Below are 27,140 nucleotides of genomic sequence, written 5' to 3' on the forward strand. Positions count from 1 at the left end.
GAGAGGTGGTGTGGGGAAGAGAGCTGGTGTGGGGAACAGAGCTGGTGTGGGAACAGAGCTAACGTGGGGAACAGAGCTGGTGGGGGTAACAGAGCTGGTGTAGGAACAGAGCTGGTGGGGGGAACAGAGCTAATGTGGGGAACAGAGCTGGTGTGGGAACAGAGCTAACCTGGGGAACAGAGCTAACGTGGGGGACAGAGCTAATGTGGGGAATGGAGCTAACTCAGGGAACAGAGCTGGTGTGGGAACGGAGCTAACGTGGGGAGCAGGGCTGGTGGGGGGAACAGAGCTGTGCGGGGAACAGAGCTGGTGTGGGGAACAGAGCTAAGGTGGGAACAGAGCTGGTGTGGGAACAGAGCTAAGGGGGGAACGGAGCTAACGTGGGAAGGGAGCTGACGTGGGGAACAGCGCTGGTGGGGGAGCAGTGGGGTACAAGTGGTTCCTGTGCCGTGGTCGAGCGACCTGGTGATCGGTCTCTGTTGCAGCCAGCAGTGTGGGCGGACGGCAGGCTGGACGCTCTCCAGCCCAACTGCCCATCTCCTCTGGGTCCACCCTGCGGCAGAGTTGGGGGATGTGGTCCCCTGGGTGGGAAGACCCAGGGCTCCAGGCACCGGGTGGCACGACACCACCACAGCTGCGGTGTGAGGTCAGCGATCGCTCCAAAGCCACAGAAAGGGTGAAGGAATTGGGAGAAACCGAGGCTCAGTACTCAGCGCCGTGCCCCTCCCGCTACTTGTCCACAGCAGGCCTATTTTAGAGCGCTGCTGGTCGGCACGTCCTTCAACGGCTGGGATAAAATGAGAACTCTTCTCTGGAGGAGCAAACGCGAAATTTCTAGGCTTTGCTTTCTTGCCTACACCGCCCCCTGCTGGCAATGTCTCTGCACTGCCGCATCCCTGGTCTTGGGGGTCAAATGGGATTTTCCGGCCAATGAAGGGAGACCCCTGGGGCCAGGCATCCCCAGGCCAAACTCCAACGGAGGAGAGAGGAGGCCGAGGCAAGGGACGCCGGGACCTCGCCATGTGATAGAATGATTTATTAGAACAAATTCCATGACAACTCATATAAAATAATCGTTTTCCGAAAGACAGCCGTAAGACCACCTGAGGACAGACAGACAGAAGTACCTCCAAGAAGCCAGACAAATAAGTTACCGATCCCGAGTCGAAGGCTGGAAGGGGGAGGAACAGGAATTTGTGAATAAAAAAAGCGTACAACGATCACTGAGGGTGGGTGTGGATGGAGAACGGCCACTGTTTGCTTCCAGGGGACGGGCTGCGGGCGACTGTGTGGGGCATGCAGGAGACAGCGGGCCGGCACCTCCTCCGTGTGGACCAGCAGGCTCGAGGGGCGGGGTCCTGGCAGGGACCCCGCCACCACTCGCACACAGAAACGGGGGGGGGGGGCGTACAGGACCCATGCACACGAGTCCACATCAGCTAAATGTAAACACGGACACACACGTCACCCATGGGGCCCGGACTCACACCCACTGGCCTCCGGGCCCCGTCCCGCAACCGCCACTCACACAGGCGCCAGGCAGGGTGCACGGCGACCCCGCGCCACGGCGGCCAGGGTGGGCCAGCCCCGCCCCCACCTGCCACAGCCCGCGGGCTCTTTGGCTTAGAGGCTCCGGAAACGGGCCCCCCTGGGGGGCGTGCTCTGCCCCCCCTCCCCCGGCGTGTTCCCAGCTGAAAGAACCCTGAGAAGGCAAACTGTCCCTGGGGGGGGGGGTCTCTCCCTGCTCTCCCCGCCCCACCCCTGCACCGGGCCCCGAGCCAGACACCCAGGTAATGCCCACAGCATCAGGGAGGACGGGGGTGAGGGTGGGGGAGGGCGGGCGGCCCCGGTTTCCAGCCACTTGGGTCTAGGGCTCACCAGCCCCCCCCCCGCCCCCACCCGGCCTAGAACCGCAGGAAGCCGAGTGCGGCCAGCGTCCCGAGCTGGGACCTACCGCCCTGCAGTGTGGACACGTGCCTGGGCTGGACGGGAGCGCGGGCGCGTGTCTGGCATGCGTGTGTGCCCGTGTGCACGGCCGGCGTGGCAGCAGCCACACACTCGGTGGGCTTGGCAGTTGCGTTGGCACCAAAGAAGTGGGGTTCCCGCCCCGAACGTCTCCGCGGGCCACGTCCCCGCCCCAGGCCACTGGGCCGCAGAACTGCCCGTGAGGGCCCCAGCCGGGTGCGCCCCGGCCTCTGGTCCCGGGGCGCCGCCAGCCCCTCCCGGCTCTGTGTTTGGCACTGAATGGCACCCCCCGGCCCAGCCGCGGCCGGCGCCCGGGGCCTCCGACAGAACAGCAGCCCCCGGCGGCCAGAGGCGGGGGAGGGGCCTCCCGGGCCCAGGGAGCCGCTGCGATGGCACAGACGACTCTTTCCTCAAAAGCTAAAGACAAAAAGGACAGCGTGGAGAGGAGGCAGGGGACACACCTGTGACGCGGGCCTCGGCGGTGGCCGCAACGGGAGCCGGGCCAGGCCGGCCCGTCCAGCTGGGGTGCTGCTGGGAGCTAGGGAGGGGCCCAGGGAACCGAGGCCCCTGCCCAGGGGTTATGGCACGTGCGGGGGGCTCCGCGTGAACCGTCCGCAGCCGGGAAGGGCCGCAGTGGCGGGTAAAGGGGGCTGGCGGCGCCGGCCCCGGGGGCACAGGGGACCGCCGCGGCCCCCCACCGCCTAGATCAGGAACCTCTCCGCGTCAGGGAGGAAGTCGGGGAGGAAGGCGGGGTCCGGGAGGCCGGGGGACCCGCAGTTCGCCCGCGGCGGGCAGCTCCTCAGAGGCAGGGCCAAGGGGGGCGACGCTGGGCTCTGGGCGGCCGGCCGGCCTTTCCCAAGCTGGGCCGAGCCCGCGGCGCCCCGGTTTCCGGTCAGCAGGTCCAGATTCCCGCTGGGGTCCACGATGGCGTTGATGACTGCGGGGGCGGGAGCGTTAGGCCAGCCCGAGGGTCCCACCCCGGGGCCTCCCAGCCAGCTAACGGTGGGCAGTGCATCTGGTCTCCCACCAAGGACCCGGCATGGGGGTGGGGGGCAGCAGCACCAGTGTGGGTCCCCCCCCCCCGCCCGCCCGCGTCTGGCCACACCCACCTTCCAGCTGCTTCTGTACACGCCTCAGTTCTTTCAGGATGGAGCTGATTTCCTGGAAGCGAGCGAGCAGGGGGAGATGGGACAGGACCGCCAAGGGGTCGCCTCTCCCCCAGGTCTGTGGCCGGAGCCCCCCACTCCCTGCAGCCAGGTGGCCGGGGGACGGGGCCGGCGCCCACCTTGTTGGACGTCTTCAGGATGGGCACCTCGTTCTCCGAGTTGATCCTGGCTTCCAGCTCCTCCCAGGCACGCCCTGTGTTCTGAAAGAGGATCCTGCCGCCCAGGGGTGGGAGCGGGACGGGCAGAGGACAGTGAGGCCACCCCACCCACCACGCCCCTCCCGTGCCCGAGTGGAAACTGAGGCCCGGAGGAGGGCCTGGGCCTGGCTGGTGCCAGAGCCCCCGTCCCCGCCTCACGTAGGGAGGGCTGGGGGTCGCCCTGGGGGCTCTGCCTACCACAAGCTCGGGGCCTGGCGGCCGGGGGCCGGATGTGTGTGTGTGTGTGGCCCCGGCAGGCCCTGGCTGACGCGTGCGTGTGTGTGTCCGAGAGGCCTGTGGAGCCCACTGGCCCTACTCACTTCATCTTCTCGGCCAGGTGCTCTGTGTTCTCTCGGATGGCGTGGGACAGCTGGGACACGGGGTTGAGCATCAGGTTGTCAAAGATCACCTGCGAGGACCAGGTGTCAGTGCGGTGCCCGGGAGCCGTGGGCACACCCTACCCCTGGCCAGAGGGACCCCTGTGTGCAGCCAGGCCAGCTGTCTGCAGGGGAGGGAGGCGGGGCGGGGGGGGGGGGGGGTGGCGCCTGCCTCCTCACGGTTCCAAGGCCGCATCTTGTTGGCGAGGGGGTCCTCACAGCGGTCGTTCATATTCTGGTCCAAGTCCCGAGAGCTCAGGGGGCCAGGTGGCACCTTCTGGAAGTTGAGGCTGGCCTCAGGGATTCGTTGCACCAGCTGCAGACAGGGCAGGGCTGCGTCAGCGCACCTCGGGGGCCGCCCGCCAGCAGGTGCGGGCACTCGCGCCTCCCTGCTACGAGGAGACAGCCGACCCCACGCCCTGGGCGCTCAGGGCTCCCGGACGCCCCTGCCCCCAAGGCAGCTGTTCGGGGAGCCGAGCGGAGGACGCACAGCCTTGGTGCCTGCCCGCCCAACGCCAAGGTGTGCCGGAAGCTGCCGCAGGGCGGGGGGAGGCCGGACACGGCCTGCCCGGACCTCACGGCTCGGGGAGCGGGGGCGGGGCTGGGCTCACCTCCTCACGGGCGGAGATGGTTGAGGCAGGGGTGCTGGGCACGTTGCTGAGGGAGGGGCTACGGGCGGGCCCCGGTGAGCCCAACGAGTCGCCGTCTCCAGCCACGTCATGGATCTCCCGGGCCAGGATGGCCACGTCCTTCACTAGCGTCTGGCTCAGCCTGCGGGAGCAGGGAAGAAGGCGGGTGCCGTGGGGTCCTCCGGGCTGGGGGGCCGGTGTTGGGAGGTCGGGAAGCAGGAGGCTGACAGAACCCGGTGCCCGTCCCCAGGCAGACCTCCCCCTCTCAGGTGCAGGCAGGAGCCCCTCCCAAGGGACAAGTGCCGGTGAGGGGCAGGCGGCCCGCAGCCTGGCCCAGACTGTGCCCCAGCGGCCAGCGGCAACGTCAGAGTTGGCAGGGCCCCGTCTGGAGGCTCAAGGCCCCAGTGCCCCCTGAGGGGTGGCCGGAGCTGGGCCCGGCAGGGCCAGGTGGGAAGGGCTCCAGAGCGAGCCACACACACCCTCTCCTCCTCCGGCCACCAGGGCCGGGCATCAGGGCTGCCACAGAACGTGTGGCCACACGAGCCCTCCTCCGCAGGCAGGGACACCAAGGTGGGGGAGGGGTCACAGACCACGATCAGAATCAGGCAAAGGCTGACAAGCCAGGCAGAGACCGGGCACCTGCCCGCAGGGGAGGCGGGGAGGCCGAGGGAGGCTCAGCCCCCAGCATCAGCCTGGCCTCACCCGCGCCCCGCACAGGCGATGACGTGCGTCCCCTCGAGCCCCCGGGGACCGGGGACGGCTTCTGCCCCTACCGCCTGCGAGGTCCCCAGGCCCAGCCTGCAGCCTCTGTGCCCTGTCCCCGAAGCGCATCGGGCTCCACGGCCAGCAGATCGTGTGCCACCGGAGCCCCCGGCCCAGGCTTGAGGCCCTGGAGCCTCTTGTCACTGTCCGCCACCATCCCCCCTCACCGCAGGGGCACAAGGCCCACCCCGCCCAGCTTCCTCCCCACGTCAATGCCTGCGGTCGCCCCAGGGACAGGTCGCCCCAGGGACAGGGACGGGGCTTCCGAGGCCACCGAGGACCAGGTCTCCGCCCTCCGCCCTCGGCCCGGCGGTCTCAGCACCACCCAGAGCACCTCCCAGCCGGCCCCCAGGGCCCATCCACTCCCTGCCTGGCGGGGCTGCCCGAGCCCAGCCCCCAGAAATGCTAGTCACAGCTGGAGGAAACCATCCCGGCCGGCCCCTCCCTCCCCGGCAAGGCTGACCTAGGTCCCCTCAAGATGAGGCTCCCCCAACTGGGCCCCACCCTCCCTACGTCCAGAAAACACAGAAGCAGCCCCTCAAATTCACAACAGCACCAAACCGGCACGTGCTCCTGCCTCAGTGCCTGTGGCCACCCCCCGCCCCGCATGCCCCTGCCTCAGGGCCCGACCCCTCCCCCCCCCACCCCACCCCCCCGCCCCGCGCTGCGTGTCCCTGCCTCAGTGCCCGACTCCCCCCCGCCCCGCATGCCCAACTCAGTGCCCGACTCCCCCCCTGCCCCGTGTACCCCCGCCTCAGTGCCCGACTCCCCCCCCTGCCCCACGTGCCCCTGCCTCAGTGCCCGACTCCCCCCCGCCCCGCATGCCCAACTCAGTGCCCGACTCCCCCCCTGCCCCGTGTACCCCCGCCTCAGTGCCCGACTCCCCCCCTGCCCCACGTGCCCCTGCCTCAGTGCCCGACTCCCCCCCGCCCCGCATGCCCGACTCAGTGCCCGCGGCCCCTGCCCCAGACCCGTCTCCTCTCTCTGGCCCCCAGCATATCGGATGCTCAAGCTTGCTCACTCTGGAAGCAGAGGCCTCCAAAGCCCCGGGGGCCCTCCACTCCCCATCCTCTCTCCTCTGCACCCTGCTCGCCTCCCTCCTCCGGGTGAAGTATCTCCTTCCAGAACCCTCACTCACCACCCCAGCGCACAGGCACCGCCCCCTCCCCCAGTGTCTTGGGAGCTCGGTTCCTGGTCCCTTTCTCTCCATGCCTGGCAGGTCCTCTCTGCTCCACCTCGAGTCGCCACGGCCTCCGTCACCAGCCCTGTGTCTCCACGCCCACACGGGCTGTTCTCCAGGGAACCACCTGCCTCTGGTCACCTCTTTCTAGGAGCCTCACGGGCTCAAGCTTAGCATCCTCAGCACCAAACACTCACCGTTAGCCCAGGCCCAGGCTCCTGCCCTGCCGTGAGCCCTGCAGTGCTCAGCCAACGGCCGCTCCCCGGCAACAGCCCCCCACGTCTGCACCGTCCTTCCCAGCACCCGGCCAGAGGTGACCCGGCAAATGACCACACAGGAGAGTTCATCTTTAACAACCACGGCGGAGTCCTTCCTCAGCCCGGAGGTCCCACACCCGCCCACCCGTCCACACGCGATCATCCGCGAACCATCCGTCCGACAAGCGTCCGCGGAGCCCGTCTGGGAAGAGAGCCCGAAGCCCAGGCCTGCCCTGCCCTGCCAGGGCGGGGGGCGCCCTCTGCATGGACGGCTCACCTGGCAATCTCCGCGATCTCTGCCGTCTGCACGATAAAACCGTAGGGGTCGGGATCCTCCTCCTCGTCGTCCGTGTCCCGGAGGCCGGGGGCCCGGGGTCGGGTCCGGCCGGAGCTGCCGGCCCGTGGGGTCTGCGTGGCTGCCGAGGTGCGGGCGCGTGCGTGTTTGGGGGAGCCGTACTCCTCCTCGGACGTGGACGTGCAGTCTGAGCCCTGCTGCCGCCGGCGTGTGCCTGGGCGCGTGCGTTCGTTCCAGGAGCAAGAACAGAACAGAGCAGCACTCAGCACGCTGCGGCAGCCCAGGCCCCTCTGGGCGAGGGCCCGGCACCGCGGGACAGGCCACCGCCGCCGAGAAGCCGACGGGGGGCGGGCAACGCCTCCACGGCTGGAGCTGATCGGCCCCGGGCAGCTGCGCGTCCCTTGGGGAGGTCAGCGCCCTTAGCGGCAGGAAACGGGACCCACGGAGACCCCAAATCAGGGCGAAACCCTGCACGTGGCTCAGCCCCAGCCCCTCCCTGGTCTCAGACCTGACTCCCCACGGCGGCGGCAAACACACTCAGAGGGAAAACACGGGGACGGGCAGCGGGTCCCTGACCCCAGACCACACTGACCCTGCTTCGTCCTCCAGTGGAGCCCGGCCCTCGGCACCCCTTGCCCCCAGCGGGGGTGGAGGCCCCCATGGCCGCCCCCCCACCCCCGCCCGGGACCAGAAAGCAGGGGCGCCCTGCTTCTGCAGCCGCAGGAGGCACAGGAGCTTCGAGGAGCTGGGCCAGAGAGCCCACCCTTCAGTTCGCTCGGGGGACGGGCTCCCCAGCGGGCAAGACATCGGGCCACCCCCGGGCAGGAGACCAGCGCCAGCCGCCAGGGCCCCGTCTGTGCTCGCCGTGCGTGCGCACAGACCGCGGGCGGCCCGGGGCCTCTGCCCAGGGGTGCGTGGGAGACGGACACGGCCCTCCCCCGCCGCGGGCTTTGTGGGCGCCCAGGGAAGACACCCTCCCCGGGCCCCGGGCCCCGGCTCGGGCCTCTGCCTGTACCTCGTGAGCCGGATGCCAGCCCAGAGCGCCAGGGAAGAGCGAGCAGCCCGGCCGGCTGTCCGCAGCCACGCGGGTCCCCCCGGGGTCAGCGAGAGCCCCGCCCCCCTGCGGCCTGGGCCTCCCGCGGCACTCGCGCGTGTCTGCGGAGACACGCCTGCTTGCGGGAGCGGGGGCTCCCCGCGGGCTGGAACCGGGACCCCCGCAGCCCTGCGCCAGGCCAGCACAGGAACCCACCGCCCAGGCTGGCTGCCCCCGGCACTCACTGGGCGAGGAGTATCGGGCGCTGCCCGGGCGGGCCCTGCTGAAGGGCTGGCGGGGCACCGTGGTGGAACTGGCGGCCTTCCTGGCAGCGGCCCGCGCCTCGGCCATGACGGGCTTGCGGCCGGCGCAGTACAGCTCGACGCTGCGGCCGGAGAAGCCGGCCCGGGCGGGGGCCGCCTCCGAGTCGCCGGGCCCCGTGAAGGACCCGGCCCGCTTCCGCGGCATGGCCAGGATGTCCAGGCGTGACAACTTCTTGGCCTGCTCGGCAGCCGGCCGGCCCACCGGCTCCAGGTTGGCGGGGGGTCCCCGTTCCCCGTCTGCAGCCTCCGTGTCCGAGGCATCCCCCAGCCGGGCCCGCCGCAGCCGGGAGGCCCGCGTGGGCCGGGGGGTGGACAGGCTGTTGGAGCGGGTCAGCACCTGCTGTGCCTTCTGGGAGCCCGTGGGGCCTCGGCCCGGCTCCTCCCGGGTGGCTGGAGACGGCGGTGGGGCCGCAGGCTTCCGGCGAGGCCCTGGCCGCCCTGCCCCGCTGGCCGCGGGGGGCTCGTGGTCACAGGTGACCGTGTCCGTGCCAGGCGGGTGGGCCGGGCCCGAGCCTCGTTCTTCATCAGGCCAGTCCGAGGGCACCCGGGGCCCAGGGCCACGCCGCGCAGCCACGCGCCTCGCGTCGGTAGGGCCCGGCGGGCGACGCTTCTCTGACAGCCGGTCCCGGGCGCTGTTCAAGGAGACGGTCCCCGGGTCCTGTGTTGCCGGCGGGGACGGCGGCTTGTCCTTCTGCAGCCCCGTGGGCTGGGCGCCGGTCGGGCTGGGCCCGTTCTTACCGCTGAGCAAGCTCACAGTGCTAGCCGTGTCCACGTCAGAGTCCCCGGACAGGGAGTCGTCCGGCGGCCCGGGGGCACTGCCCATCTGGCCCTCGGCCTCGTCCGTGGGCTGGGAAAGCAGTCGGGCCTCCAGGGCTGCCAGGGCCGTCTCCGTCTCCTTCAGAATCAGGTGGGTGTCCTGAGGGTGGGGGTCTGTGCGTGAGGCCCGGGCCGCGGCCAGGTCCTGCAGGAGGGGGTGGCTGGAGATGTGTGGAAGCTGGCCAGGCGCCGGGGGGCCAGCGGCCGGCTCCTTGCTGAAGCTCTCCTGCCGCACCAAGGCCGGGGCAGAGCCCTCGGGCTCCGGGGACCGCCCTGTCCGCAGCTGAATGACCATCCTCCCGCTGGTGCTCACGTAGACGCCGTCCCTCACCGGGGGGCTGGCCTGGGCCACCCGTCCTGGGCCCTCCGCCTCCCCCAGAGCCACAGACGGTTTCCTGGGGAAGGCCGCCTCCCCGTTCTGGTCCCCAATGAAGAAAGAGGTGGGGGCTGGCTCCCCGGGGGCCCTTGGCGAGCGCCGGCCCTTCGTCCACGCGGGACCCTCCTGGGGGCTCCTGCGTCTCTCCTCACGCGGGGCCCCGCCCAGCTCGGAGCCCCGCCCACCATCCGACCCACTGGCATCGCTGAGGCTGTCGGGCTCCAAGTCCTCCTGGCCCAAGAGGCAGCTGGCCTGCTCACTGCCCGGCTCCGGAGGCCCGGGGCCGCTCCTCCTGGTGGCCTCAAGGCCCCCAGGGCTGTCTGCCCTGTCGCCGGGCAGCTGTGGGAGTAGCCGTCGCTGGCGCACGGGCAGAGCCCCCTCAAGCTCCCCGGCTCTGCGCCCAGGGCCCTCCTCTGCAAAGACAGGGGCGACCTGGTTGGAGTGGCCACACGCCTGGAGGCCCTCAGGAGCGCCGGAAGCCCGGCCTTCCTCCAGACAGCCGGCGCGCACACGCACCCGAGCGTCCAGCACGAGGGCCTGAGGCCACCCCTTCCCCCCTCCCCCTCCCCCCCCCGTCCCCCACCCCTCTGCTGGGCCGGAACCACTTACCTGCCAGGCCTGGGTCTGAGTAGCTATCAGCCAGGCTGGCCCAGCGGGACACCCACTTCTGACCCCCGGGGGAGCCCGGCACCGTGAGGCCCTGCGGAGCGAAGGGCAAGCTGTGTCTGCAGCAAGGAGGGGCGGGGGCAGCAGGGCGACTCCCCCCACACCTGGCCATCCCTGCACCTGCGGCACACTCCTCCGTCAGAGGCAGCCAGGCGACCCCTCGCGCTCCCCTGGGCTTGGGGGAGCCCCATGCAACTGCCAACGTAACTACCTGGTCCGAGCCCAGTTTGGCGGCCCGGAGGTCAGCAGCTGCGACTCAGGCCAGCCCTGCCCGTGGGCACAGGCGTACCCAGGGGCCCCACCCGACTCAGAGCCCCAGGGCCTGCCCTTGAGCCCTCCACACAGGGGCCCCCCCGCCCAGCCGCCAGGCGGGCCACTCACGGAAGGTTCCACCCGGCCTCGCAGAGGGGCTGGAACGCCGCGCAGGCCAGGGCACAACTCTCGAGTGCGTGCGTACAGGACCCGAGGGCGGGGCCCCAGCCTGGCTGCCGTCCTCCCTCGCCCGGCCCCTCCCCGGAGCAGTGTGTGTCCCACATACCTGGAGCCCCCCTTGGGGGTCTATGCCCACTGGCCGGGAGGCAAACTCCTGCAGGAGGGCCATGCGCTGGGCCACCCCGTCACCGGCCGCGTCTCTGTCCCCTCGGATGACCGGACGAAAGGTGGCCGAGGACACCCTGGAGAGCTCGGGAGACTCAAGTACCCCAAAGACCTGCCGGGAGGGACGGCCAGGCCCGGGTCAGCGCCAGCCCACCGACCGCCCGTCCCCTCCCGGCCGGGCCCCCACGCCTCTGCCGCGCAGACCTGGTCGATCATCTGGCGGGCCTCCTCCACCTCCGGATCCTGCACGTCCGTCTCGATGGTGTAAGTCCCCGCGTCGCTCAGGCTGTCGTCCTCGTCCTGCTTCCGAGCCTTGGTTAGCTGGGGGTCGGCGGGGGGCGGCGGCGGGGTCGCAGGGGCCACGGGGCTGGCCCCACGGGGGGTCTCAGGGGCAGGCGACTCCGGGGATGCCTTGTCAGGGCCGGGCCGGGCGGCAGGGGGGCCGTCCCACGGGCACTGAGCCATGAAGTCCTGGGCCAGACGGGAACGGCGCCCCACACTGCCGAAGGGCCGCGGGGAGGCCCGGGGGGCGGGCGAGGACCCCCCCAGCCGCTCCTCTGTCCTCTCCCGCTTGAGCGAGCTGGCCCGCTGTGGCCCCGCGCTGCCGCCCGTCCCCCGCGCCGGGGCCGGGGCCAGGGCGCCGGGGCGGTCCCTGTCGGCCGGCCCGGGGCCTCGGCGCTTGTCGGCCTTGGGGTCCCCGGCAGGGGTGTGCGTGAAAGACTGGGAGCGCTTCTTGCGGGGCGCGTCCTGGTCGAAGAACTCGATGACGAAGGCCTGCTGGTTGTGCAGCAGCTCCTGGGGGTCCCGCTTCAGCTGCCTCTGCAGCCGCACCTGCGCCCCGCCGCCCTCCGCGGGGACCCCGGCCGCCGCCGCCTTGGCCGTGGGGTCCTCCGAGTCGCTCTGTGTGCCGTCCTCGTGCTTGTGGCCTGGGAGTGGGGGATCCCCAGCTGTCACAGGTGCTTGGGGACACAGCGCCCCACCCCCCGCCCCACACGGCCGAGACGAGCGGCCGAAACGCGCTGGACGGCCCCGAGCGAGAGGCGAGTCCAACACAATCGCCTGCACACGGGACATCAACCAACCCGACCGGGGCGCCCCCAGGGAGGCGAGGGGGCCGCGGGGCGGTCCCGGGGCCCGCGGTGGGCCAGCCGGTCGGCACTCACCCTTGAGGGTGCGGGTGTGCACGGGCAGGTCACTCTTGGTGCTGTGGCGGTCGTCACCGGGGCCGGCCCGGCACAGCAGGCTGGGGTCATTGTGCACCAGCCAGTCGGCCACCTTGGTCTCCGCGGAGACGGCCTCCGCAGGCGTGGCCTCCCTGCCGGGCGGCCTCCTCTGGCGCAGGGAGAACTTGGTGACGTGGTCCTTGATCTTAACCTTGCCGGGGCTGCCGTCGTCAAACTCGATGGTGAAGGAGGCGTGGCTCTGTACCACGGGGGCTGCACCGGCCACGCCGGGCTCCACGTCCTTGGTGGGGGCCTCCTGCACCGGCGCCTCGGGGGGCCGTGGCGGCGGGGCCTCCTTCGTGGGGATCTCGAAGTAACTGGGCTCCCGCCTGAACGCGTAGCTGGGAGGCTCCGCTGCAGCCCGGAAGCCGGCCATCGTCCCGGCCAGCTCCCTGTCCTGCTGCGACGGCTCCTTGGGCCGCTCTACGTCGGTGGGGGGAGAAAACACGTCCTTGGGGCTGCAGGGCAGCATCCTCACCCCACCCGTGTCTGCCAAGACCGCCGTGTCCCCCGGAGCAGGCACCTCCGGGGCTTCCGGGGACCCACCTGGGTCGGGCTCCTCCGGGCGCCGGTCCTCACACGGACTGTCGCCCTCATCCTCGCCCCACCAGGAGGGCTGTCCGTACAGAGGGGTCCGGTAGGCCGCTGCCTCTGCAGAGGGAGGACAGTCCCACCCCGAGTCACTGTGGCGCCGACACAGACAAGGAGGGAGACCCGGAGCCGGGGGAGACGCTGGCCTCTGGAGGGGTCCCGGCATCAGCTCCCGTCTCAGACCTGTGGCTGCCCAGGACCCTGCCTTAACTGCTTCAACGTGACCGCTCTGAGCCCTGTTCTGCATCCGCAGTGGGGGACAGTCGCAGGAAGTCCAGGACACTGGCTTCCCCCAGCCCCGCCCGGGCCTCCCTGAGGGGCAGGCACCCCCTGCAGCCCAGCTCCGGGCTCCCCAGGGCCTGCCTGTCAGAAGGTCAGGAGGACAGGAGTCCACCCCAGGGACAGTCTCTCCGAGGCTCTGGAAGTGACTCAGGCCACAAAGGGGGCCCTGAAGGCTGAGCCCACTACAGACTGACCGGACCACACGGGGCACGGGGGGTGCAGTGTACCCAGGTGGGCGTGGGTGGGGGACACACAGGTGCCTGAGCTCACACAGAGCAGGTCTGTGCCATGGCTGCTGCTGGTGGAGTGGGCCCAGGAGGCTGGGAGACGGGGCAAGGGTCCGTGCTGGGAGGGGAGGGTCATCCGGATGGGGCGGACCCGTGGGGGGGCCGGCCTGTGCACCTCGGGGCTGCCCTACCTGCTCCGGGCCTCCGGTCCGCCCTCTCCGGCCTGGGGCTCGAGGACTCGCAGTAGGGGGTGTGCTGGGGCAGTGCCTCGCCCTTCCTGGGTGCCGGGCTCTTGACGCTCACCTGCAGCTGGCTAGTGTACTTCTCGTGCTGCGGGCAGCGAGGCGGGGATGAGGGGTGAGGGGGTGAGGGGGTGAGGGGGTGAGGGTGGGGTCCAGCTCTGGAGACGCCCAGGGCAGCCTGCCTCCCTCCGAGTCCAGAGGGGGCAGGAACTGGCCCCATGCACGAGCTCTCCTTACTGAACCCCATGGAATTGACAGCCTGAGGTGGAAACCGGGGGTCCTTGCCCAAGCCTGGGGGGTCCTCGAGACCAGGAAGCTTCCAGGGAGGCAGGGGCGGGCAGCAATCATCAGAGGTGACACCTCGCCCAGGACCCACCAGAGAGAGGGGAGGGATGGGCCCCAGGGCACGGGAAGTGGGGAGCAGCGGTCTACCCCAAGAGACCGTGCACGTGAATGTTGGTTTGCACGCGTGCGTCTGTGTACGTCTGTGTGAGCGCGTGTGTGCGCGCCGGGCTCCCCTGGTCGAGCCCTGCGGTTGTAGAAGTCAGCCTCACGCTGGCCGGTGACTCCAGGCAGGCTGCCCACACGCCCGGTGCTGCCCGCAGCTCACTCCAAAGATGGGGCTAGGGCTAGTCTCCCCCACACGGAGCTCCTGGGTAAAGCTACGGGCAGGGTCCCCCAAGTCAGGGCTCCAAGACTCCCACACAAACGAGCAAGGGGAGAAGACATGGCCGGCCTGCCGTGGCCCCCCCACCCGGGCCCCTCAAGCCCTGACCGAGAGTACCCCCGGAACCCCTACAGGGCTGTCCCCAAATACTGACCGCTCCTGCCTGTTCCTGGCCACCACCTGCGGTAGACTGCTTGGGGTCCTCCTTGGTACCCAGGATGCCTCTCGGCGCCCCCCCCCCCAGCTGGTACAGGCACACAGCAGCCCCCTCCCCGTGCCCAGCACCCTCGGCTGCATCAGCCTCGGGGGAGTGACCGTCTTCCCCACCCGCTAGACTGGCCAGTCTGGCAGGACAGGCCCCACCAGGCTGGGCTGACTCATGGCACCAGCACCAGGCCACGGGAGCCAAGAGGCTGAGGGTGCTGGCCCGGGAGAGCTGTGGGGCGCAGGGGCCTTGTGGGAGGAGCCCCCGAGCTGCGCGCCGGCACTGACCCTGAGCGCCTCCTCGGGGACCCGGTGCTGCACACGCTCCAGCACGTACATGTTGGAATGTGGCAGCGAGTTAAGGCAAACCCAGAGCAGAGGAGCCAGGATAAGGGCGCGGGGCAGCGGGGGAGCGGACGGCCCAGAGGAGAGGCGTGTGCTGCCCAACAGCCGCTTGTGCACCAGGCCCGTGCCCACGCTGCACCAACGACCTGCGTGCCAGGCTGCCAACTCAGAGACGCAGGACACAGCCCGTTCCGGAACCCAGCACACCGCTCCCCCCGCCCACCACTAGGGTCATGAACATGCCCTCTACACGCCCCCCACAAAGGGCAGGGCGGGCAGGTGATGCGCCCAGGAGCCAGGCCACACAGTTAGCTCCCGGCTCCCATCCCAGACCACCCCTCAGCCCTGGCCTCCCTATGTTCTAGAGGTGGGGAGGGGAGGGCTCAGCCAGGGGCTGTGTCCATACCCCCGGGGGGGTACGCCCACACAAGCGCAGGCTGCGGCGGGCAGAGGAGAAGACAGGGTGGGCTCCAGCTGCGTGCGGGTCCCCAGAGCAACCAGGCTGCTCAGGGCGGAGGCCCAGCCCTCACTCACACATGCTCTGAGCACAGAACGCCACGCCTGGTCAGCCCCCGGTTTGCCCCTGGGTCCCAGGTCGGCGCACTGGTTCCTGGAGCCCTGTGTCAGCTCAGACCAGGAGGTGGGAAGCAGTTCCCTGAGACCGGGGCCTCCGTCTGGGGAAGAGCGGGTACAGGTCAGGCCGGAGCCCAGGCTAATGGCCGTGGGCCGTGAGCACAGAGCAGCTGTGTCCACTGGGGCCCCTACCACTTCCAGGACAACCTGGGCCAGGACAACCTAGGGCGACCTGGGCCAGAAGGAGGGGGCACGGCCCGGAAAGGATATCATAGCCGAACCGGATGACGTCATGGAGCTTCAGCGTGACGTACTTCTGGTCCGGGATGCGCACATCATTCACGAACGTCTGCAGAGGAAGCAGGTGGCAGGGCCCGGTCAGCGGCAAGCAGGACAACAACTCAGGAGTCCGCTCCTTCCGCACTGCTCTGGGCCGGGCACTGGCCCTCTGACACATGTGCACCCAGCCTCAACCCTGAAGGGACCCCAGGACAGACAGCCGCTGAAGGACCGGTGTCAGCTGGACTCCCAGGACCCTTAGGTAGCCCCACAGTGTCCTTGGCAGTGGCCACGTGGCGGGGCTGGTCTGGTTGTGCAAAGCCACCCGCTCCTGGAACACTCTTCCCCCACCCAGGGACTTCTAATTGTCTGGTCGCCAGATACCACGCCGTGGCCAGATGAGTGGGAGAGCCCCGCACACCCTGAGGGCCCCTGGGTGACAGAGGGACGAGAGATGTGGGGGCCAGAGTCTGGTAGGAGCAACACGAGGCCTGGAGGACGCGTTACAGGGCGGAGGCGGGCAGAGCAGGCCCTGAGAGGGCTCCATGTGCACACTTTGTATGCGGAGGAGGAGTCCTCAGCCCCGAGCAGGGAGCAGAGGACGCAGGGCTGGCAGGGGGGCAGCCGGGAGGCTCTGCAGACACGCCCTGCCCGCCCATGTCCTTGGCTGCGCTCAGTGTCACGCGGGCAGGCAAGAGCTGGCCCCAACTACACGGACATCCCAGGCCTTTGAGGATGGGAGAGCACCAACCAGGCCAGCGGCCCCAGGGACCCTCTCAGCAGGGCATGGTCCGGGGGTCGGCGTCTCGGTGCGGCCCACGTGGGCGGAGGGAGTGCTCACCCCCCTTGCAGCCCCATCCGGGTAGGGCCAAGAGAGGAGGGGCTCGGGGGCCCCAGAGCCCTGGACGGAAGTGCTGGGTGGGAGGCGGTCCGGGGTGCCCAGCACTCGCCAGCCGGAGGCTACTGTGGGACCCCTGACTCAGGATGGAGGGCAGGCTGCACGAGCCGGAGGGACAGGGGGAGAGGCCCCTGGGGCAGGCAGAAACAACACACCCAGACACTGGACCCAGACGGACACTGGACCCTGGACAGAGCCTTCACCGGACCCCTCCCTGCTGCGCCCTGCTCACAAGAGGCCACGTGCCCCCGGGACAGGGTATCTCAGTGGACACCTGAGCAGACCCACTTCCAGCCTGCAGGTGGTCCAAGGCCTCCACTGCCCACCCTAGGGCGCCTTTCCCCAGAACAGCCCTGCCCAGGGGAGGAGGCCATGGGGCCACGGCACCTGCGGGTGGCTTCCTCCCCACCGGAGCAGGAGTTTCAGGAGGAGGCCAGGTGGGGACAGAGCAGAGGGATGTGGTCACCGAGGGGAAGTGACCACAAGGGGTGGCAGGGGGGGATGGGCTGAGGGTGGGGGGTGAGGCCAGGGGAGAGGGGCGGGGCCAACACAGGGGGAGGTCACGAAGGGCCAAGGCTGAGGGATAGGCCATGATGGGGGGTGGGGGCGGGTAAGAGGGGTGCTGCCACCAGGAGGAGGGGTCATGAGAGGGCTTGATCATCACAAAGGGAGGGTGGGGCCGGCAGAGGTAGGGGTCCTGAAGAGGGGTGGGGCCAGCAGAGTCAGAGGGGGTGGAGCCAACACAGGGGGAGGGATCATGAAGAGGTGGGGGGGCAGCACTGACAGAGGGGTCCTGAAGGGGGAAGGGCCAGCACAGAAGAAAGGGTCATGAAGAAGAGCGGAGCCAGCACAGAGGAAGGGGTCATGAAAGGGGAGGGGTCATGAAGGGGGAGGGGTGGGGGCAGCTCAGAGGGAGGGGTTATGAAGGGGGAGGGGAGGGGGCAGCTCAGAGAGAGGGGTCATGAAGGGGGAGGGGAGGGGGCAGCTCAGAGGGAGGGGTCGTGAAGGGGGAGGGGTGGGCAGCTTAGAGGGAGGGGGTATGAGGGGGGAGGGGAGGGGGCAGCTCAGAGGGAGGGGTCGTGAAGGGGGCGGGGCCGTGAAGGGGGAGGGGTGGGCAGCTTAGGGGGAGGGTCGTGAAGGGGGAGGGGTCGTGAAGGGGGAGGAGTGGGCAGCTCAGAGGGAGGGGTCGTGAAGGGGGAGGGGTCGTGAAGGGGGCGGGGCGGGGCAGCTCAGAGGGAGGGGTCGTGAAGGGGGCGGGGTGGGGCGGGGCAGCTCAGAGGGAGGGGTCGTGAAGGGGGAGGGGTGGTGAAGGGGGCGGGGCGGGGCAGCTCAGAGGGAGGGGTCGTGAAGGGGGCGGGGTGGGGCAGCTCAGAGGGAGGGGTCGTGAAGGGGGGGTCGTGAAGGGGGAGGGGAGCTGGCAGCTCAGAGGGAGGGGTCGTGAAGGGGGAGGGGCCGTGAAGGGGGAGGGGTCGTGAAGGGGGGAGGGGTGGGCAGCTCAGAGGGAGGGATGGTGAAGGGGGCGGGGCGGGGCAGCTCAGAGGGTGGGGTCGTGAATGGGGAGGGGCCGTGAAGGGGGCGGGGAGCTGGCAGCTCAGAGGGAGGGGTCGTGAAGGGGGTGGGGCGGGGCAGCTCAGAGGGAGGGGTCGTGAAGGGGGCGGGGTGGGGCGGGGCAGCTCAGAGGGAGGGGTCGTGAAGGGGGAGGGGCCGTGAAGGGGGCGGGGAGCTCGCAGCTCAGTGGGAGGGGTCGTGAAGGGGGCGGGGCGGGGCAGCTCAGAGGGAGGGGTCGTGAAGGGGGCGGGGCGGGGCAGCTCAGAGGGCCCCTAGCACTCACCCCGTTCAGGCTGCCCAAGTCCTTCACCCAGTGTTCGTCCCTGTCCTGGTCGTAGTTGATGACGGCATGCTGCTTGTCCACGCTGCGGGACTGGGGACACACAGACTGCCCTCAGCCCGCCTTCCCGGTTAGGTGAGGGCCGCGGAGGCAGAGGAACCCCCAGGGGGAGCCCCATCCTCTCCTACCCGCCCCCCCACCACCACCAGACCGACACCGGCCACCTGGGCCTCGGAGCCCCCGAGGCCCCACCCACGCCCCCATCTTGAGTGCGTGTGTCCCAGAAAGCCCACCCGGCCTGACTCCACTAGCTGTCCCAGCCACGGGAGCGGGCCACAGGGAATTGCCGAGGGGCCAAGGCCGGGTCCTCCCGCCCCCTGCTGCCCCCCCACCCCCAGGGGCCCTCCCCCCATCCCCGAGGCTGCCCCTGCGTCAGCCGGGGGGGAGGGCTGGGAACCCCCTGGTCATCTGGCACATGCTGCTGTTCACCCCCAAGGGCAGTTGGGGGCGGGCAGCGCCCACAGAGAGGATGGACGGGCCGGGGGGCTCAGGGAGAGGCCTCCCCCCACTCCCAGTCAGCCCCACAGGGGCCCGCGCAGCCTCTGCCAATGAGGGTCACACACAGACACGGTGCGTCTATGTGCCCTCACGCACGGGGCTCACACCGGGCCACACAGGTGCACACGTACATCAGTGCTCCCACACCGAGCGCTTCTAACCTTTCCCTGGTCGCCGCCCCCCTCAGGACCCCTCCGAGGATGGTCACCCGGCCCCTCCCCCAGCCACGAGGCCGGCGGTCCTGGCACAAGGCACACGGCCACTGCCCGCCCCACCCCCACCCTGCCGGAGGCCCTGGGCGGCCGGGCGGCCCCTGCATCCCTCTCTCGCCACCTGAGGAGACCCAGGCCTGGGACCAGCCCCCGGAGAGGCCAGCAGAACCGGCCAACCTAGGAGGTGTCCAGACCGCCTGGATGGCAGTGTATGGCCCCGTGCACCTGCCGGGCAGCGCCTCCACAAGACACCCGGACCTATCTGCAAGGGCACGGGATGGCCCCTGGCCCGGGACCCCGGTGCCCGTGTGACTATGCCACTCGCGGGGCGTCAGCTCTCACGGGTGAGTGCCCAGACCTTCCCTGCCCGAGACAGCCGGACCCACAGAGCCCACTTCCTCTCCGACACCCGCCACCTGCTCAGCCCCTCTAGCACCACCAGGCTGGGGCCCAGCACCTCCCACAGACTAGAAGCCCCTAGGGCAGGGCCTCCTGCCTCACCCAGAGACCCAAGGGCACAGCAAGGTGCGGGTGGGGGTGGACACGGGTTCTGGCCCCGCTCTGCCCTGCCCAGGTCACTCTGCGCGGCAGATGGGCCGAATGCTCTGGAGAACAGACCGTAGTGGGTGGGCGGGGCCCCAGCAGCAGCAGCCTCCAGCCCTGCCTGCCCACCAGAGGCCCCATGCGGCCAGACCCACAAGGCTGCTGCTGCAGCGGGGGGTCTGGGGGGGGGGGGGAGAGGCATGAGGAGGGGAGGGGGCGCAGGCCACGGGCCCCGGTCCTCTGGAAGGAAGCAGGGCTGCAGGGGCGATCCAGAGGGCAGAGCAGCCTGAGGGGCCGTCCCAGCACCGCCGAGGGAGGCAGGGGCCAGCCCTGCTGCGAGCATGTGCCCCGGTCAGCCCCCGGGACCGAGACTGCTGAGGCTCCCGGTGCCAACACATCTGCCTCCCACAGCAGCGGGGCTCTGACCGGGTGAGTCTAACCTTGAAACCCACGCCTCACCCCCCAGGCCTCACCTCTGCCCCCATCCCGGATCCCTCATCCAAAGTGGGCACCCACGCCAGCCAGGTCCTGGCCACCCCGGCCGCAGCCTCCTCCCTGGACGCTGGGCACCGCCTCCTCCATCAGACTCTCCTGCTGGTCCCCGACGCAGGCCCGCCCAGCACTCACCCACCCCCACAGCCGGCCCTAGAGACCCTCCACGGCAGCCCCCCACTGGCCCTGGCCTGGGCCTCCCCCACCTGGCACGGGGCTTGCTGGGGGACACTGGCGCTCCCTCACCTGGGCCTCAGGCCCCTGGCTGCAGGTGGGGTTGACAAGGACAGCAGCTCTCTGGGGGACCTGAGCGCTCAGCCCGCCTCGCCTCGGGTCGGGCCGGGTAACCGTCCCTCGCGAGTCTGCTGTCACAGTGCCGAGAGCCCAGCCTGGTGGTGGAGAGAGCTAGTGCTGCTGGGGGTCTGGGGGCTTGCCTCCACCCGCGCCCTCTCCCAAGCTCAGCCCAGGGCTCCAGGACAGGCCAGCTGCCCGCCTCTGCCCTGCCCGACACTCTGGGTGCCAAAGGAACCCCTCCCCCCCGCCTGTGGAAAGTGAGCCTGGAGCCGGGCCTCGCCCTCTTTGCAGCCAGGTAGCAGATTTTGGGGGGGGGGGGCAGCTGCAGGCCCGGGAAGAGCCCTGGGAAGGGGCATGCCACGGGGCTCTCGCCAGCTCCATACCAGGAGCTGGTGCCACACGGGGCTGGCCCGAGGCAGCAGCAAGGGCACGCTGTCCCTCAGGGTTGGAGACCCCCTTTGCCAAGGAATAACCCCGCTGGAGGGGCTTCTGGGCTGACCCCCCAGCCTGAACAACTCTCTTCCCTCCCCAAGCCTCACACCCCCGCTCCCGGACACGTCCCTGGCTACCTTCTGGGCGGCTCAAGCCCAAGCCTGACTCGTCCCCCCCTGCCCACGGCCCCACGGCCTCTCCCAGGAACGCCACCAGCTGAGGCTCCACCTGTTCCCGCCCTGCCCTCTTGCCCCCAGGCACCCACTGGCCTTCCTCCCCAACCCGTCCCCTCCGCAGCCACCTTCCTCCTATCCTCTCGGCCCCCATCGGTCCCGCCGTCTTTCTTCTGCAGAAACTTCCCGGGGCTCCCGACCAGCCGGAGAGGAAAGGCTGGTCTTGTCCCGTGAGCCGAAGGCCCCGGACGCCTCTCCGAACCTTCCTCTCCCTGCCCTGCCCCGGCCAGCCCTCTGGCTCCTTGCTTGCCACAGTGCCCTCATCTGCACCCACGGCCCGCCCTCCACTCCCAGCCAGGGCTCTGGCACCAGGACCGATGGGGAGCAGGCGGAGAGGGACCTCCGGAAGCCTCCCTCCCAGCCCTGACACCCCAAGCCCGAAGCAGACCCCAATTCCACCACGCTCAGGTGCTCAGAGGCTGGGAAAGCACCTGAGCCCCGTGGAAAGCAGCCTCGGCACGCACTAGTAAAACAGCCCCGAGAAGCTCCAAACGTTTCGAGCTTCGGGAAAAGGTCTAGCGACACTTACTTTAAAAGAAATAAAGACGTGCTTCCAGACTCTGTGTCTGACTCCCGCACGGGAGGAAGCCCCGCCCGGCCAGGCTGACCCTGGCAGCGGCCAAACCCCGGGGCTCCGGACACGCCCTCCTGCCAGCCCACAAGCGCCCACAGCGGACGGGCTCGGCCCGTCCGCCCGCCCGGGGCTGTGGTTTCCGAGGAAGGACCTGAGCGGACAAATCCCAACAGGCTGTGACCCGGCAAACTGGGCGGAAGCGGAGACGACACCTATCCACGGGCACGCGCGTGCCTGTTACGTCCACGGGTGCACCCGCCCGGGCCCCCACGAGTGTGCCCGGCCCCCCTGGGGGCAGGAGCCACGGCAGCCTGACCTGGGCCCGCGTCCACACTCACGTCTGTGTTACTTAACACACCCTGGAGGGGCACCAGCTCTGGGCCAGGCCTGCACGGCATGGACACGGTGGCGAGCCGCCCGCGGGGCTGCTGGAGGACACGGGGTGGCACGTGGCCAGGTGGCCGTCTCTGCCTCCGGAACGCTCTCCCCACGTCCTCTGCCCCCGGGGGCCAAGCCACAGCCCCTCCTGCCTGATCTGCGGCACAAGCCTCCCGGACAGCCCCGTGCTCCCCGGCCTCCTCCCTCTGCCCCGTGCGGCGGCCCCAGCTGCCTGGCACCCCTGCCAGCCCTCCACGCCTCTCCTCCTCCTGGGTGCTCAGCTCCACGGTCCCCATCCTGTCCCCAGGGCCACCTCTTTTGGGCCTCTCCCCTGGGGACTCACCTGGTCCCGCTTACACGTGTGTGGCCGGCCCCACCCCTGGAGCGCTGACCCGGGCGGGGCGGGGGAGGGGCGGGCAGGGTCTCTGCGTGGCCGTCCCAGCGCCAGGACAGGACGGTGCTCCATCACAACTGTTGAGCCACAAATGTGGGAACGAACACGAGGACAGTGCAGAGGGAAAGCCCAGGCCCTCCGGGAGCATAAGGCAGGGAGCGGGTGAGGAGGGGCTGGCTGGTGAGGATAAGGAGGTGAGGGCACCCGAGGAGAGGTCCCGGACAGCCAGGGCAGGTGTAGGGCGAGGCTGGGCCCGGTGTGCCTGTCCCTGAACCTGGGTGAAGTGGCAGTGGCACCTGCGGTGGCCCAAAGCACAGGTGAGCGAGGGGAGGTCAGGGCTGGTCCCTGGACCACTGACGGGGACCCTGGCTGGGACCCCGGTGGAGGGGAGGATGATGGGTTTGCTCAGTAGCACACAGCTTGGGCTGCCTCTGTGGTGTCCAAGCAGGCTATGAACACAGGGGGCTCGAGGCTGGGGGCGGGACACGTCGGGACACCACGTGAATCATCTGGGCATGGGTGTGGACAGGACCCCAGGGAGGTGCAAGCTGTGGCCATCCCGGCATGCTCAGGGTCCGGGCAGAGAGGGAGGCTGCAGGGGCGGACGGCATCCCCGCACCCCCTCTATGCCTGCGTGAGCTCCTGGAGCCTCAGTTTCCCCATGTGCCGGACGACAGCCGGGGGAGAAACACAGGAACAGCCAGGCCGGGGGCTGGCCCCCACGAACGGCTGAGAAGCCCTCACTGCTCCTGGCCCGCTCAGGGCTCCACCACGGACTCACCAGAACTAGGAACTGGACCCCAAACCCTGCGATGAGCCTGACCCCCACCCCCTGACCCAGAAGCCTCTCCACCAACACCTGGGGAGAGAAGCAAGCAGAGTGAGGGTCCGATGCAGGGGGACAGAGCCAGGCAGTGGGCAGAAAGAACGCCCACAGAGGCCCCCTGTCAGGCACTGCCTCCTCCAAGAGGCCCTCCCAGCCACCCTAGGGAGACCGGCAGAACCATCCATACGCTACACAGGCGCACAGCACCTTGCCGGGGGTCAGGGACAAACGCGGTGACTCCGAAGCCAGCGCACGTTCAGATCTGCCTCCCATGACAGAGAGCAGGGGTCACATCCCACGATACCACCCGGGGGGAGCAGCGGCCACATCCAGACCCACGCGGGCCATCCCGGAGGCCCGGACGCACCCACAGCTGCTGCCTGCCTCGTGGGGACCCAGTGCCGTGAGCGTTCTTTATACTTGTAAGCGGTTTCTAAAGGTCAAGACCCCTTCGTGACCTGTGGGAACCATACGAGATTGATGCTTCAATGCCCATAAGGAGCGTCCTCCTGGTCCAGCCGCGTCAGCTGGATTACCACCGCCAGGCTGCCGCATCCGGATCCCGGCAAAGCGGAGTAGCTGCCGTGGGGACGTGCGGCCCGGAAGGCCCCCAACAGACACCCAGGGCTTGACAGAAGACACGTGCCCACCCTGTACAGAGTCACCGACTCGGTCCCTCCGGCATCCACAGGCGTGAAGAGAAATACGGAGACGGACTGTTCCGGATTAAAGACGCTTAAGAGGCCCAGCAACAGACATGATGTGGGAACTTCGCTGGTCTGCGGTCAGGCAAGCAGAGGACCTTGGGGAGAAGCCCGGGTGTCCAGACCGGGATGGGGTCTGCCCTCGGGAGAGGGAGACACACACGTGCTGCCCACGTGAATGTGCATGTGGCTGGGAGCCCCGGCCCCACGCGTCCTGGGGAACGGGTAGCAGCAGCCAGGTTTGCACAAGGAACCAGGGCCGTGCGGGCAGTGCACCACCCCCAGGACACCTCTCCTTCCGAGAGTCCCACAGCGGGTGGCATGGGGCTTGAGGGGCTGGGGGGCAGGGGCCCATGGGCCACAAGGGGCCGGGGCCGTGGGGAGCCTGGCTCCGTCGCACCCATGAGGGCAGGGAAAAGGACACCAGAACTAGGACGAACCCTACAGGGTCGTCCACCTCCCTTCCCTCCTCGTTCCCAAATAGCCAGATGCGTGAGCCCCACAGAAGCCAAACTCGGACTCTGAAACCCAGGGCCCGAGAAATTCCTGACTGTCAAGTGCCCGGTACCCTGACTCCACCGGCCTCTTCTACCCCAGAAAGGCCCCTTCCCCACCCCAGGGTGCCTCAACGGGCTGCCCTGGACAGCTCTCATGGTCCGAGCTGGCCCCGTGGCTCCCCACTCGGCTCTTGGCCCAGGTGGGGCCCCCGGACAAGAATATGGACATATCCACTCTGCGGCACCTTCCAAAGGTGGGTCCCTGACACCTTGAGAACCTGATAGAAGCCTAAGCAACTTCCGGTCAGAAAGCGCCAATGCGCAGGCGCAGGATCCGGCCCTGTGCACACGCTCAGGCCCTGATGCGCCCAGCGATGTGTGTGGTGCCCTCCGGCCCCGCCCCTCAGCCCCGCCCCGGAGGCGCCCCCACTCACCTGCAGCATAAGCTCACACTCATCACGCCCCACGAAGATGAGCTCTCGCGGGAGCCGGTGGCGGGTGCCGCCGCTGCTCACCAGGAACCAGGAGGTGACGCTCATCTTGGCGCAGGCAAGGCCCGTCTGGCCCTGAGGGGAAGGAGTCATTAGGGCAGGCGTCCCTCCCTGCACCCCCGCTCCAGGGCACGCGCACTGAACCAGGGGATCTGCTTCCCCGGCTGAGGGCAGGAGGGCCGGGGGAGACAGCTGAAGACAGGAGTCCTGAGCCGTCAGTACACCTATCACCTCGAGGAGACCGAACACTTTGGGGGCAGAGGCCTCCACGCAGGCCAGCGCCAGGTGGCCAAGGAATCAGGTGACCCCTCCAGTGCCCAGGAGGGGGGTGCTTTGGTGCCCAAGGTCCTGGGGGCATCGGTGGAGGACGGGTGTGAGGGGCTGGTATGGTCAAGACGAGCAGGGAAGCGAAGGCAGGTGGACGGGCACAGTGGGGACAACCTGAGTGGCAACAAGGGCCAGTGTCACCGGAGACCAGGCCCTGGGGCAGCCGGAGGCCCCCATGCAGCCAGCATGCACACGCTGTCACACGGAGCCCGCTCGCGCAGGGCCCCAGAGCCGAGCTGCGCCATGACGGCAGCACAGGCACTTGGGCCCCAAACACACACACGCTCATGGGACACACGTGTGCACATGGGCCACACCACACCTGGAGCACTGCCTACGAGCGCGCTGGCCCCTCTTCTCTGCACAGACACTGCTGAAGCGCGCGCGCGCGCGCACACACACACACACACACACACACACACACACACTGGGGCAAGTCGCATCATGAGGGCCACCGCGTGCCGAGCGCTGTCCTGGAGTGTGAGCAGCTGTGCCCTGCATCGGGATCGGGGGCTCTCTCCAGCTGGGCAGGCCGCAGCAAGGCTGCAAGGCTCTGAGGAAGTGTGAGTGTCCCAGAGGAGGAACAGGCAGGGGGAGGGGGGGTGAGGGTGTCTGGGAAGGCGCCCTGGAAAGCTGACATGTAACACCAGGAGGTGGATGTGCACGTCCCAGGCAGAGGGACAACCAGTGCAGAGACGTGGGGTCGTAAGGCCTGCGGCTGGAGCCAAAAGCTGGTTCCAGGACACGCTTCACCTCTGGGGGGCTCAGCGCAAAACCCAAGTTTTGTAGTCTTGTCCAGAAGTCATGAAGGATTTCCAGTCAGTGAGAGCAGAGCACGGGCCCGGTTGGCGCCTGTGTGGCCAGCCCTGGAGGTCCCAAGGCCGCGAGGTGACTCACAGGACACAGCACGGACGAGAGGTTAGGCAGACCAGGATGAGGCGACCGGGAAGAGAGAGGAAGGTGCCGCCACCCTGGTGGAAGCAGAGGGGGTCCCCAGGCCCTGTCCCTTTGCTACCCGCACCCAGAGGCCCAGGTCTCAGCTCCCTTCTGGGCAGACAGTGAGCAAGGCCAGTACCAGCACATGCCAGTCCGGGAAGGCCCGAGTGGCCATGTGTCCCGACGCATACCCTCATGACACCTGAGGCAAGCAGGTGGGAAGCCGTGGGAAAATCCAGCCCAGAAGGCAGCTCCAGTCCGCCAGAACCCCCTCCCCGGGGCCTCGGGCGCTCCCTGAGAGTCCAGCCAGAGGGGCAGGAGACCGAGGCCAAGGGGGTGGGGACCTGTGGAGGCCTCCCTCATTAGGGCAGCTGGGGGAGGGGACAAGGCTTTCTCTGGGAAAGCCCCCGCCCCATCATTGCCCTTCCCAGCCCCCACATCCCACACTCTTGCATCACCTGCTAAGGTCTCCAAAAGGCAGCGACCCCACCCAGAGGAGGCCACAGCCTCGACTTAACAGCAAAGGGAGGCCAGGCCCCCAGAGCCTGGTTTTGCGGCTGTTCCAGAGCCCACCCAACCCTGCCACCACCAGCCCATCCAGAAAGGGCTCAGGCCAGGGGAGCTGTGGACGTTCCCAAACAGCCTGCGGCTGGTTCGGGGCTGGGCTGGCCACCGTTGCTAGGAGGGAGAATAATAAACACCCCAAACTTGTCCCCCCGGCCGCCCCAGCCAGAAAAGCCACCCGCCAGGAGGTGAGGAGGAAGGTGGAGCCGCCCGGGGGCAGGGGCTGGGAGCGGCCGGGGCTGGGAACGGGAAAGGATGGGGGCAGGGGCCGGGAGCCGGCCGGGACTGCGAACGGGAAAGGATGGGGGCAGGGGCCGGGAGCGGCAGGGGCTGGGGCGGGCGGGCGGGCGGCTGGAAGGAGCAGACGGAACGGAGGCCGGGGACAGGCCGGGAGAGGAGGCAGGGACCGCGGAGAGACGGCGGCGACACGGGAAACGAGGAGGAGGGAGGGACCGCGGGAGGAGAGACCAGGCCGGGCGGCGGCCGGGCCCGGAGGGGGAGGGACAGGCGCCTTCTGAATCAGCGCTCTCCGGGGCGGCCATGGCCGAGCCGGTGCCTGGGCGGGGACCCCGGCGCCCAGGCCTGCGCGCCCCTCTCCAGGCCGCGTAGACGCGCGCCGGGCGCCCCTCCCGGCCTGGCGCAGCCCTGGGCCGCCTCCGCGGCGGCGGGGACCGGCCCGGCCAGGTG

At 69.7% G+C, this 27,140-nt stretch overlaps 1 protein-coding gene across 1 annotated transcript; it reads right to left on the minus strand.

The window, feature by feature from the left end:
* Positions 1 to 1,021: 1,021 nt before the first annotated feature.
* Positions 1,022 to 25,169, minus strand: CEP170B (centrosomal protein 170B). Its single transcript, XM_047079971.1, has 18 exons — positions 24,570 to 25,169; positions 18,002 to 18,091; positions 15,264 to 15,342; positions 14,364 to 14,422; positions 13,154 to 13,292; positions 12,409 to 12,513; positions 11,803 to 12,285; positions 10,844 to 11,565; positions 10,581 to 10,751; positions 9,986 to 10,076; positions 8,107 to 9,789; positions 6,811 to 7,042; positions 4,317 to 4,476; positions 3,878 to 4,021; positions 3,649 to 3,737; positions 3,251 to 3,344; positions 3,075 to 3,126; positions 1,022 to 2,902 (listed from the first exon to the last, which is right to left on the minus strand). Exons 1-18 carry the CDS (start codon positions 24,717 to 24,719, stop codon positions 2,667 to 2,669), a joined length of 4,779 nt encoding a protein of 1,592 aa, XP_046935927.1. The 5' UTR covers positions 24,720 to 25,169; the 3' UTR covers positions 1,022 to 2,666.
* Positions 25,170 to 27,140: the final 1,971 nt, after the last annotated feature.

Source organism: Lynx rufus, unplaced genomic scaffold (assembly GCF_022079265.1).
Source record: "Lynx rufus isolate CCGP_SWC_20201006 ecotype Redwood Valley unplaced genomic scaffold, mLynRuf1.p SCAF_17, whole genome shotgun sequence".
Lineage (NCBI taxonomy): Eukaryota > Metazoa > Chordata > Mammalia > Carnivora > Felidae > Lynx > Lynx rufus.

Excerpts from the sequence above, each read along its gene's own strand:
- CEP170B (XM_047079971.1), bottom strand. The coding sequence starts at position 24,719 with ATGACTCCTTCCCCTCAGGGCCAGACGGGCCTTGCCTGCGCCAAGATG. Across the intron at positions 18,092-24,569 it reads AGTGTGAGCTTATGCTGCAG|TCCCGCAGCGTGGACAAGCA; the intron begins GTGAGTGGGGGC and ends GTGTGTCCCCAG. Across the intron at positions 11,566-11,802 it reads GCACACCCGCACCCTCAAGG|GCCACAAGCACGAGGACGGC; the intron begins GTGAGTGCCGAC and ends CCCCACTCCCAG.